Consider the following 12,900-nt stretch of genomic DNA (forward strand, 5'->3'; position numbering starts at 1 on the left):
AGTCCAGTCACAGTTACGGCTCCACAAGTCAGCACGACAGACATCGGATGGGACAGGGGACCATTCCTCCCTCCCCCACAAGACTGGGGACAAGGGGCACTGGCTGTAGGGAAGGAAGGAAGGAGCCAGGTGACAGCCAGGGACAGAGCCCCAGAGGAAGCAGCGGGACACGACACAGAGGGGAGAGCACAGCCTCCCAGCGCTTCCAAGTCTTGGCTTTATTTCCTAAACAACGGTCTGTGTAGCGTGACAAAGAGGTGGGGCGGCAGGTGACAGCTTCAGCCACCAAAGTGTCCCCAGGCCTGCGGGGACGTGTGGGAGGGGGTGGAATGCAGGAAGAAGGCGGATGTTTGATGTGGGCACAGGACAGTATCTTTCCCCCTTTTCCCCTTAACTCCCCCTACCCAGCTAACACAGGACCCGCAACAACACCAGCAGGAGGGTGACGGGGATCCCAGACAGACCAAGGTGAAAGGCAGAAAGGGATGGAAAATAGTAACCCCAAGTTCTGACAATGCAGAAGGCAGGGATGGCTCCACACGCCTGTTTGGGGAAGTGTGCTTGGAAATGATCGATTGTCACAACACTGTTACTTTTTATGATCGTGTGACATTTGATAGAAGAAATCCAAGTGGCCAACACTGAAGCATTAAAACTCAAAGAACAGACATATGGTACCAGATAGGCTTAAGCGACCCTGCCATTTCTCTGATTCATGGCCACAGAGGAGAGACCACGGCATTCAAGGTTTCCGCTCAGAGGACCCAGGTGTGGGATGTCCCAACCTTCCTGCTCATGAGCGAAATCAATGCAGTTCAGTGCTTTTAAACTGTTGGCTTGAGCATGATGGGTGAAACCATCAATAGATTGTGAGAAGAGATTATTGATTCATAGAGAAATGGAAGTAGATGAAGTAATCAATAGATTTTAAATTATTATTTTAAAAAGTGGTTTCACACTTCTGCTTCCACTCCAGGGTATGATGAGTTTAAAGACACATGGCTCACAATGAAAAAGAGCCAGACTCCCTTCAAATGCAGGACTTTTCTGAGCTTTGGGGAGAGCTAAGGCCACAGAACAAACGGCTGGTCCCAAATCTCAGGAGAGACAGGAGCCTGCAGGGAGGGACGAGCGGGGAGCGCTGGCCCAGAGGGGCGGAGGACACGGGGCGCAAGAAAGAAGGCCGAGCACAGGCTGGCGGCACAGGGACGCCCTGGGGCGCCAGAGAATGGAGAGGTCCGTACCCCCCGCGGCTCTTCCTCCAGAAGCCTCCTCGGGTACTCACAGAAAATCAGAGCCTTAGAAGTGTCCACGAGGTGCAGGCCCGGGGGCGGGGGTCAGCAGCCATGTCGGGGAGCCCTTTCCTCCTGTCTCCCTCTCTGGAACCAAAACCTATTGCTGGGGAAAGTGTAACCAACATTCTCACCCTCAGGAACTGGTGAAAGCTCCCTGCAGCTGGGGAGGGAGGAATAAAAAGCCTTATTCCTGGGGCGGGACAGGAGACACCCCAAGAACCAAAGACCTGGTAGGACTGAGATTTAATCAGAACATCAGAGACCGCTCCACTCCCCACTGCCCTGCACTAAGCTAACAAGCTTGAATAGCAAGTGACAGAAGAAATGCTGGGAGGGGACAGGACAGGAGCACAAGGAGACCTTCCCCGAGGGGTCACAGCGCTGGACGGACAGCCCTCAGGCAGAACCACCTCCACCCTAACACAAGGTAGGACCGAGGAATTTGGAGCCTGGGATGCACTGAGGGTAACCATAGCAACCACAAACCTCAAGCCCCGCCCACTCCAGCACCCCTGCATGCATACACATGGCACAGGAAAGGGAAAAGTGTGCCATTTCCAGGCACAAACACTATTTATCTCAGTCTCTACTAGCTACACCAGATTCGACAAAAGTTATGAGGTTTGGAAAAGACAAGAAAAACATCCAAGACACAAAGCAATCATCAGAACCGGACTCAGAGATGACACAGATGCTGGAGTCATCTGACAGGGGATTTAAAATAACTTTGATTAATATGTTAAAGGTGGAAAAAGTGGACAACACGTGGGATCAGATGGGCAACTTCAGCAGAGAGATGGAAATGATCAGACATAAATGGAAATGTTAGAAATGAAAAGCGCAGTAATAGGTATAAAGAATGCCTTGATGGGTCGTCTTTCTGCTGAGGAAGCATCAGTTAACTTGAGGTGGGTCAATGGAAGTTACCAAACACAAAGAGAAAAAACAGTGAAAACAGAAAAGAAACAGAACATCCACTAGCTGTGAGACATTCACACAGGTGGAGTCCAGAATGAGACAGAAATCATAGGGCAAAGAAGGACTGGCTGAAATACTGGCTCAGAATTTCCCCAAATGAATGACAGACACCAAACCACGGAGCTAAGCAGTCCCGAGAACACCAGGCAGGAGAAACACAAAAACGAAGCAAAGCTGAGGCACAACTGAGGAGACAGTGCCGTACCAGTGCTGCTTCCCAGGGCTGATGCCTGCACACATGTAGAATGCTGACAGTGGGGAAGCTGGGGAGAGGCAGGCGGGAACCCGGCGCTGTTCCTGCAACTCTTCTGTAATTCCAAAATGACTGCAAAATACAGCGTTTTTCTAAAGTGGTTTTGGTGTTAGGTACTCTGTTGAGAACGTACTAGTAACACCCAGGGCAGAAAATGAAGATAACTTTCTGAAGACCTCCTCTCCACTCATCCCCAACCTCTGGCATTTATGTCCTTGAGTTTAGAGTTTAAATCTGATTTGTGATGGGTCCCAGGAACCCAAGTACTCTTTACGGTATTGTTTCCATGGAAAATATCCTCCCATCAAACAGCTAATTTACAATGGAAATTGAAGAGCCGAGGTGAGAACTGTGTACCTGGGGTTTTCTGTAAACCTTCTTCCACAAGGTTCGAGCCATCTCTCCTATACACACGGACCGGGCAGGGTGTACTCAGAGACAGGAGCTGAATGGGCCGCGGGTCTGGTGCCCCAGGCCCACGCTGCTCACCCAGCACGGGGAGCGGGAGGCCGAGCGCCCCAGGGCCAGTGGGGTCGGGGGGGACCTCGGGAGAGTCAGACTCTGGCCAGGCGAGGCTCCCAAATGGGAAACACCACCATGAGGGCTGTGCAGCCACTGAACGGGGAAAGCACTGTGCACCCATCACTGCTGCTGGACATGGTGAGGAAGACGGGCTGAGTCTGATAAACCGAGAGTGACAGAGGGAAAAGGGTCCGCGAGCTCATCACACGGCCTCGGGAAGATGACAGGGAACTTCTGGCTGGAAGAACCTGAAGACTGCGGAGGGGAAAGGCTTACAGAGGGCAGGGCCTTGGGTGCAGAGGATGGCGCACGGGCAGGAGGAGGGTTAGGGCAGGCAGGAGAGCTGGGCACTGGGCGGGACCAGAGCTGGCAGGCAAGCTGGGATCAGAAGGCGGGCGGGGTCCCCCAGGACTGCCCGCACCGTGGGCTTTCATCCAATCCAGAACTCACATAAAGTGCGGATGTTGGAGAAGAAAACAGGACCGTAAACCCCGTCTCTTCCCTTAAGCACCGGACACGCCCACCACCCGGCTCCCTGACAGCCCCCGACTGCATCTTCTGCACTCGGTCTTCTCTCCTGACTCGTCAGCTCCCACCCCTCTTCCACACTGCTGTAGGAGTCTCAGAAGAAACGCACCCCGATCAGTTCAAGTAAAGCGTTTCACGCTGAAGGCGCCCAGCCCCGCATGACCCCCTGCCCTTAATTGAATGATGCGGCCGCTCCCGTGCCTCTGTCTGCCCGTCTCCCCCAGGAGCTCATGAATTTCCTTCTCTTCCTTTAAAAACTTCTTCCAAGAACACTGACACAGCTCACCCGGGTAGGACCTCTCCCAACCGTCTGCACCCCTTGGACGTGCTTTTAGGTTTCCCCCATACCATCCGGGACCAGAGAAGCGTGTGGACAGGTCAGAGATCCTCAGAGGTCCGAGGTGGCACGGCCAGGAGCTACGATCTAAAGGTCTGGCATCTGGGCCCATCACTTGCCAGCTGAGTGGCCTGGAGGCTGTTACTTAACCTCCAAGTTCCAGACTCACACTGACAAAATGGAGATAAAATGAATCCATGGTGCTTGTGGAAGAGGGGATGAGATGAACCAGTGCTGGTGAGATGTCAGGACAGGGCGTGGTGCACAGACACAAGACCAGCTACGATAAACCACGGGGTCCCCATCTCCGACCACGGGACCTCCAAGATGCCACGGCTGCTTGAGCACCTGAGAACCCCAGCAAGTGGGAGGTATAGAGGGTGGGCTGAGCAGGACCCAGGAGCTGAGCTCACTACCCACCGCCCCCCAAACGAGGGACCGTCTGACTACAGACCCAGGCGACCCTGTGAGCTAAACCCCTTGGCCCAGGCCTCAGGATCCTCGCGTCCAACATTCCCAGTGACTCTCGGGTCCCGCCTGCTGGCTGGGCTGGCCTCCCCCTAACCCCACCCCGGTCCTATTCCCCAGTCAGTGGGCTTTCCGGCCCCCGCCCTCTGCTGCCATCTATCCCCCTCTCGCTCGCCCCTCCCCGTAACCCCGTCTCCCCTTCGAGGCTGGCTCAGGTCCCACCTGCTCTGAGGTCTCTCCCGAGCCCCAGGGGCCTTCAGGGTCCGACACCCTCGGACCAGCGGCCACTTCCCGCCACTGAACCTCAAGTCACTGAGAGCTTTGTCTCCCCGTGTGGGGAACCAGGTCCTTCAGGCCAGAGACCTGGCTTCATCCCCCTTCCCCCACCCCGCAGGCCACTGGGGACGATCTGCCCACAGAGCAGGCGTCCCGTCCACGCACGTCGATTAAGCCTGGGCACCGGGCCTCATCCACGACCCCGCACAGGACAAACTCAGGGTCTGGCTAAAACACTGTGGCTCCTTTCCGCAAACACCAGCTCTTCCCCAACGTGGCTGACAGACTGGGCCCGCTGGGCCGCACCCCTTGCCTGCTGTCTCCCCGCCCTGCACCTCCCACGGAGCCCGAGGTCCGGGTCCAGGCCTCTGCCCATCGCGCCTCTGCTCAGCACTCCCGCTAACGCAGCCACATTCCTCCGTCCTGGACGTGCCCACAGCATCCCCAGCTCCCTCTCACAGCACATCCTAGCAGGAAACGTGAGGCAGGAAGAACAGTGACACCTCAGTTTAAGAAAAATCCCCTGGGGGCTTCCCTGGTGGCGCAGTGGTTGAGAGTCCGCCTGCCGATGCAGGGGACACGGGTTCGTGCCGTGGTCCGGGAAGATCCCACGTGCCGCGGAGCGGCTGGACCCGTGAGCCATGGCCGCTGAGCCTGCACGTCCGGAGCCTGTGCTCCGCAACGGGAGAGGCCACAACAGTGAGAGGCCCGTGTAACGCAAAAAAAAAAAAAAAAGAAAGAAAAATCCCCTGGGAACGAAAGTGCTTCGAGTGAGTCCAATACTAACAACAAGGTTATCGTAAAACAAAGTTAAGACTTGCCGGTTTCTGCAGTCTTGCTAGAAACTACTCCACACGCACAGGATGGGCGTCAAACCGAGGTCGCGCCTGTCCCGGTCCGCCGCGGGTCCACAGAGCTGGCCTCAGTGATGGTGCTGGGCTGCACAGTGGCCTAGTTCCGTCTCCCCGCCTCACCCTCCCTCCTGGCCGCTCTATTCAGCGGTAGGACTGGCTGCCCAGCTTGCAGGGACCAGAGCAAAATGAAAAGGTAGGGCCCCTTGTTCACAGCTTACGAAGAATTTCAAAATATTCTGAGACAGCAGAGCCCCGACCCTGGCAGGAGGCTCGTCCACTCCCCAGAAGGGGGGCTAGGGTCCCGCCCCTCCTCCTCGCCATCCCCCCGGGAAGAATCCCTCTATAGTGTAGCCTCAAAACATTTACTGGCATTTAAGCCTCTTGTCTCTGAGTTCAGAATAAAAAGCATTTCTCCCTCTTTAGGAATGTAAAGCATCAGCAAACACATGAGGAGACCTCAGGGAGGAAGCAGACAGAGGGAACGGGCTGAGGTGACAGAGGAAACTAACACCACGCAGGCCCGGTGGGAACTGGACAGTCAACACGCGTGGTCCTTCCGTGCACGTGACGTGAGGGCGGGTGGGAAGGGCTGTCCTGGGTTCTACGGGCTTCACCTCCCTGGAGATGCCGGCTGAGAACTGGGGGCCCACTCAGGACCTGAAGCCCTATGTCCTGCCCACAGCAACCTCCCTGCACCACCTGCTCTCTTCCCTCCACACCCCGTCCACTGCGTGGAATCCTTGCTCTCCCTTATTTCTGCACCGAGATCCCCAGGCACCCCCAAATGCCCGGCAATGCACCTGAACGCCTTACCTTTCCTCCCCAAGTCACAAAGGAGCATCTCCCTGAAATGCTCGCCGAGCATCACGGTCCCGAGCACCCAGGTCTCCAAGCACCTGGCCCTGGGACTGAACTCAGCTTGTCTAGAAAAGCTTAGCAACATGGTCACAGGGCATCCTTGGAGGTTATGCAGAGGCACCATCAATGGACATAAAAGTCTCCGGGCCTCACTCGGTGCCTCGGCCGCCCAGGAAGCACGTGGGCTTGGCTGTGGAGCACGGGAGGTGGGAGCTCACTGGGCAGGCAGTGGTCACTAAGGTTTTAGAGCTATTCCCGTATCCCCTTGTTTTAAAACGCATCTCAGGGTGCCATCAAAACCTTCAGTTTCTTGTGGCTCGTGGCTTGACTCCGTCTCACCGTAAAATCAAGCCTTTTGGCGTCTGAGCCACTCTTGCGACCTCTAACCTTGCGAAAGTTGGAGGAGCGGAGGTGCCCAGGCCAGTACAGAACCTCCCCATGGAGACAGCAGACACGGCACCTCACACAGGACTCACGGTGTTCGGTGTTTGGATTGTAAAAGGGGAATGATTAGGGAGGCTAAATTTTTTATGGAATGATGTCGAATGTAGGCCCCGGAGCTCTATTTAAATATGCCATCAAAGCCAAAAATTGTGCCACTCAGATTTAAACAGGAGTCTGTGTATCCCACACAGGAGTCATGAACCACAAACACAAAGAGAGGTTTTCTGTTTACTGGAGGAGATAAACAGTTAGGTTTCCGAAAGCACAGGATCTGATCATGCTTTTCTACTTTATCTTCTTTTCCCAGACGGTTGTACAAAAAATTCATGTTATTATGTGAGAAGCCAATGCAAGAATCAGCACCAGTGAAACATCTGGTGCAGGGAAACTGGGGCAAATGTTGTTCCCTCTATGTTTCAGAGATAGATAATAATTCAATCAACATGGATAATAAATTAGATAGTCATCAATAGGCTTTCGCCCTCCGCAGGCAGAACTGTAGGAAGTGGCCGTGGTCAGAGCAGACCTTACAGATCATCTGTCTGAATCCCTCCTTCCACAGAGCAGAATCCCAAGGGGTGGGACATATCCTGTCACCCAGCAGAGGGGGGCAGGGTACCCCTCAGGGACGGTTCCTCGGCAAAGCCAAGAAGAAGAAAGCCAAAGCAGTGCTTTGTATTTTGCAGAAGGCTGGGCGGGGTGGGCCTTGGGGGACATGAAAGTCCACCTCTTTTTGAAGGATGAGGAGACCCCAGCCGCCAGGAGGTGAGGGATCTGGGTCAGAGTCACACAGCCTCTGCTGTGTCATCACGCCTCCTGCCCCACGGTTGGCTTTAAGTCTACTCAACTGTTATCATCCAGAAGCATTCCACAGGGTTTTATTAACATTTGTTTAAGCACAAAGAACCCCCATCCTTATCACACTAGCTCAGGGTTCAGTGAATCCATGGCCCTCGTGTAGAGCTCTCTGAGGGTGTGGAACCCAGGTATGCCCATGGATTTTCACTCAACTGCCCCAACGTTTAGACTACTGACACCCAAACACAAAATAGTCTCTCCAAGGTTATGTTTAAAAACCCAAATACGTTATGTTAAAGATACACTTCATCCGTACAGGGTCCCATTGCTTGTTCTCACGCATTATAAAACACAGATTTCAAATCAGACCCTTCCCGTTCCCTTCCTTCTCCTCAACTAGGTGTAGGTCAAAGAACCGTGAGCCAGGACTGCAAAGGTCTTCAAATGTAATTCAGTCCAACCACCTCTCTGATGCTAGAGTCATGAATTGTCACCTCCTGGCCATCCAGCTGAGGACAGAATCCTTGCAGGGACGGGAATCCCATGTTTTCCAAAACATCACGGTTTGACAGTTACTCCTTTTGCTGAATTTAACTCTGCCTTCCTGCAGCTCCCTGACTAGTGAAGTCTTCCATGATGCCCCAATTCCTGGGCATATAAAAGATCCCCTCCATCATCTTTTGTGATAAGAATGAAAAAGTGAGATCAACTGTGTGTGACAGTCAAATACATAGAAACATATTTAAAGTGTTGGCGTCTATTTACTCATCATATGAAAATAGCTGACAAGACTCTCCCCAAATTTGGAAGGTGTGTGTGGACTGATCTGCCTTCACACACAGGCTGTGTTAAGCCCCACGGGGCAGCATGACAAGACGGTTTCTGACAGAAAGTCAGACGTACCACAGGGCACCTCAGCTCAGGGACAAGAGGCCCAAGTCACAGAGAACCACAGGCCTTGCACTTTAGATCCTGTACACAGAAAAGCAGACGGGGATTTCAAACATGAATGCAGATTAAAAATCACTGATTTGTAATCAAGTTCTTTTGAAAGTGCTTTGTGAGACGGTAGCTCTGGCAACGTACTCCACAACCAGGGTTTCCTTTTTAAGGATGTTTAATGATTTTCCCTGGCGGTCAGCCAGGCAAGTAATAGTTGTGGAAATGTTTCATAAACTCTAAAGCACTATAAAATGGGACGCTGCACCCTCACGATACTTTAAACGCTTCCTGAGTGCTTACCTTGTGTTTAGACTTGCTAGCTTCCCAGCGCACTAGGCACTTTTAATACCTCATATAAAAGAGTAAAATCCTGACATCGGTGGACGAAAAACTGTCCCTTGCCATCCGCCTCTACAAGGATGAAGTCACTAGCCACGGCAGCCGTTGACCTTCAACTCACCCTGAAAGGAGCTCAGGGTGAAGATCAGGAACGAGGCTCCCCGTGCTCTGGGAGAAACTGGCAGAGCAGGCCTTCGGATAGAGATTTTCAGGAGGTTTTATGAGCCCAGTGTCTTGCATCTCCTCATATCTAGAAAAGCACTAACATCATGAATGGTGACATCTGCTCCTCGTGACTGGCAGCCACCTTCTGCCAGGACGTGTGCTTCACTGCACGGACCCCCTTCACCAAAGTCACACATATGTTGACCTCCACCCCACCTCTCCGGATCAGTTCCTCAGAGCTGTCTGAGATGCTGTCCCGGGCTATCGTCCTCATTTTGTCCCCAAATAAAATTTAACTCACTACTCTCACATTGTGCTTTTTTTTTTTTTCAGTCGACAGACCAAAAGCTTGATCTTGCAAAAGATTTCTTGACCTAGCTCTAGGTATATGAAAAATGATAATATACCAAAATTGCATTAATTTACAGTTCCCATGTAAAGGGGAAAAAACCATAAGACAGGAAAGCGTCCAGAGAGAACAGGCGTAAGTAGCAGAGGGAGAGTTTCTGGTATGACTAAAGAGGGTTTGTCTTGCCTACAGGTTCATGAGACGGTCGTTACAGAACCCAAGTAGGGAGTGGGGTAAGGCGGACAAGCCATGTGTCTGGGAAGTATCTCCTTTCCGGAAACAGAAGGAAGAGCTGGATGCCCTCGAAGGCAGTTCCTCTTCCAAATTATTAGTTGATTTTTGAATCAGTAACAACGGAAAAATTGGTAAGAAGAGTCTTCCAAGAAACTCCAAGACGAGGCTGCTTTCTTCTAAAATTGACACAAACACAATTACTACTAGGTTGTTCTGTGCCCATGAAGAAAGGTGAGGCATTCACCCTCCTAGTTTCCAGGTGCTCTGACCACCTCTACAATATGACCTAGTGGTTAAGGACGTGGACGCTGGAATCAGACTTCTGGGTTCAAATCCCAGCTCCGTCACTTGCTAACAGAGCCCCCTTAGGTGATTTACTTAATTAATCTGAGCCTCCATTCTCTCACCCCGCAAAAGGGGTCACTGCAAGTGTAAAGCTCCCAGAACGGAGCTGGGCGGACCTAAGAGCTACACGTACACGTTCGCCACTACTGTCCTGTCCGGGGCCTGATGACAGGGTCTCTAGACGTGCCTGGGAGAAGGCATAAAACGAAAACTGCCTATCACACTCTTTATGGGTTTCAATATTTCATGTTTGTATTTTGTTTTCTTTCTTTTTTATTGAGAGCAAGAAGTTCCACCTTTTTCTGCCAAGAAACAATGAACCTGTCCACTCAGTGACTGTGGCTTCCACGAGGAAGTGAGTGGAAGCAGATATTTCTGAAAAATACAAAAAGCCAAGCCTTGCTTCCAGTCGCTCATACAGAGCTGCCTACGCGCCATCCCCAAAGCCACCGCCAGCCTCTGCAGCCGGGCTCCGCCTGGGCCCAGACCCGGGTGCCCCTCCGACCACCTTCCACCCCCTTTGCAAGCGGGCCAACCTTCGATGAAGTCTGAGGCCGTGTGAGGACGCTGGTCGGGGCTGCTCTCGGCTGGGCTGTTCAGGGCCTCCACGGCCAGCTGGATGACCTCCACCAGCTCATCCCGCTTGTCCTTGCGCACGGGCTTCTCCTCGGGGTGGCGGGTCAGGCCCGTCTCCAGCTGGTACACTTTGTGCAGGGTGAAGCTGTCAAAGGGCACAGCGGCATACTCGGTGGCCTGCTTGACGCCAGTGTGCACCTCCGCCCTGTCCACCTGGGAGCGCAGGAAGGCCAGCAGGTCAGCCTGGGCCCTCCCGGAGGGGCCCGCGGGGTCCCCCGCCAGATGCTGCGCGGTCCTGAGCTGCTCGCTCCTCTCCCGCAGCTCCTCCTGGAGCTGTGCGATCTGCCTCTGGAGGCTGCTGATGTAGTCGCGGTGATGTTCTTCCCACTCCTGCATCGCCGCCTGGTACCCGTCCTTCCCCGTGGGGCCGTTGGCCCTAGGCAGCCCCAGCTGCTCGTCGTCGCCCCTGGGCGTGCAGGCCAGCATGTAGAGGACAGAGACGACACAGCAGAGGAGCACAAGCAAGACCACCACCCGGGAGACCCAGGCGAGCAGCCCCCGGCGCACCATCCTCGCTCAGGGATCAGCCACGCGTCCAGCAGCCGCGGCGTTCATCCCAGACCACCCGGCCCGCGAGGGGCGTCCCTGGACTAGACCACAGGGAGCACACGTCCGGGGGTCCCCGAGCTGCTCTCATCCATTTCTGTCTACAGCGCGTCTTGTTCCTGGGAGTCCACCACCAAGGGCAGCAGGTTCCTGACTTCTAAAGGATGCACTTCCAGGCAGAGGCAACGAGTCAGGGGAACCGTCCAAGTTGTCACGCTCATTCCCATCATAGCCTTCCAGAGGGAACCTGGGGAGACCAATGACAATAACACTTACTCAGGACAATAACCCCCTTGTGTTCACCACGGCGATCAATAATCGATATTCGATGGAGTTTGTGGAAAATGCTTACAACAGGTGATTAAATATTGTTCAGTGTTTCTAAATCAGAATGCAAATATGCATCTGCAGAGTAGTGTAGACAAAGAACAAAGGATGCAGAGAAAAGATGGGAAGAAAACACGGCAAAATGCGAATTCTCTCTGGGTGGAAGGATTAATGGTGATTTTGCTGCTTCTCTGTAATTTTCTCTATCTTGCAAATTGTCCACAATGGCACATATTATTTTCATGGTTAAAAGGAAAAAGCAAAACTTGAATGACAATGAAATTGCAGAACAGGGCCTTCCCAGCACCGGTGGATGCAAACAGTGAGCATCCTGGGCTCCTGAGGGCACCCAACCAGGGTAGTAGGCCTGCAAGCGGGCGCAGGGTGGTCCTCGTACTTTCTGATGAGGAGGTGAGGAAGCACCTGGAGGCCCAAATATGCAAATGCTAAGTGCGGATGATAACATTCAGAATGCATCGGGACAGTTCTTCCAGGACAGGGGATGATGAGTTTACCACAGAAAGGGATGGAGCTGGGAGAGGAAGACCAGAAATACTGCTTTGTCAGGACTCAAACCCAGGATGCCTCTGCTCAACCTCTGGGAGCAATTCCGTGTCCTGGCGGCTCATCAGGAACACCCAGCCAGACCACAGGGCCTTTCATCCAACTCCACCCACCCACCCCCAAACAAATGAGGAGCCACCTGGCTCTCACCCGCTGCCCCCTTCCCCCGGGAAGCCCCTCCCTCCTCCACCCAGCACTCCTTCCTCGGTGCCCTCCCTTCCTTAATCCCCTGTCCTCAGCTCCCCTGCCCATCTGAGCCGAAAAAAAGAATGATAAATGGATCAAATAAGATTTCTTGTTGTAGGGAGATTTTAATAAAATTTTCCTAGATGCATCTTTTTATATCACTTCTCTGAAACAACCTCCCTGAGGGTACTGTGTCCTGGCCATTTTATAAAAATTCAACATTAAAAAAATCCCCGGGCTTCCCTGGTGGCGCAGTGGTTGAGAGTCCGCCTGCTGACGCAGGGGACACGGGTTCGTGCCCCGGTCCGGGAAGATCCCACATGCCGCGGAGCGGCTGGGCCCGTGAGCCATGGCCGCTGAGCCTGTGCATCCGGAGCCCGTGCTCCGCAACGGGAGATGCCACAACAGTGAGAGGCCCGCGTACCGCAAAAACAAACAAACACAAACAAAAAAATACCCCCCCCAAAAAATCCCCATGAAAACTAAATTACCTTTTTTTTTTAAAGGTTTTTTGTTTGTTTTTTGGGTTTTTTTGGCTGCACCTTGTAGCTTGTGGGATCTTAGTTCCCCGACCAGGGATTGAACCCAGGCCTCGGAAGTGAGAGCACAGAGTCCTAACCACTGGACCACCAGGGAATTCCCTAAATTACCTTTTA

At 53.2% G+C, this 12,900-nt stretch overlaps 1 protein-coding gene across 1 annotated transcript in view; it reads right to left on the reverse strand.

Moving 5' to 3' along the window:
* Window positions 1-11,131, reverse strand: part of CSGALNACT1 (chondroitin sulfate N-acetylgalactosaminyltransferase 1) — a gene marked incomplete at both ends in the record, with an annotated part of 84,579 nt that extends 73,448 nt beyond the window's left edge. Inside the window, one exon of the mRNA XM_079726611.1 lies at window positions 10,522-11,131. Within this exon, the coding sequence (XP_079582737.1) occupies window positions 10,522-11,131 (610 nt within the window). The remainder of the gene's footprint in view (window positions 1-10,521) is intronic.
* Window positions 11,132-12,900: the final 1,769 nt, after the last annotated feature.

This window comes from Hyperoodon ampullatus (assembly GCF_949752795.1).
Source record: "Hyperoodon ampullatus genome assembly, chromosome: 20".
NCBI classification, from domain to species: Eukaryota; Metazoa; Chordata; class Mammalia; order Artiodactyla; family Ziphiidae; genus Hyperoodon; species Hyperoodon ampullatus.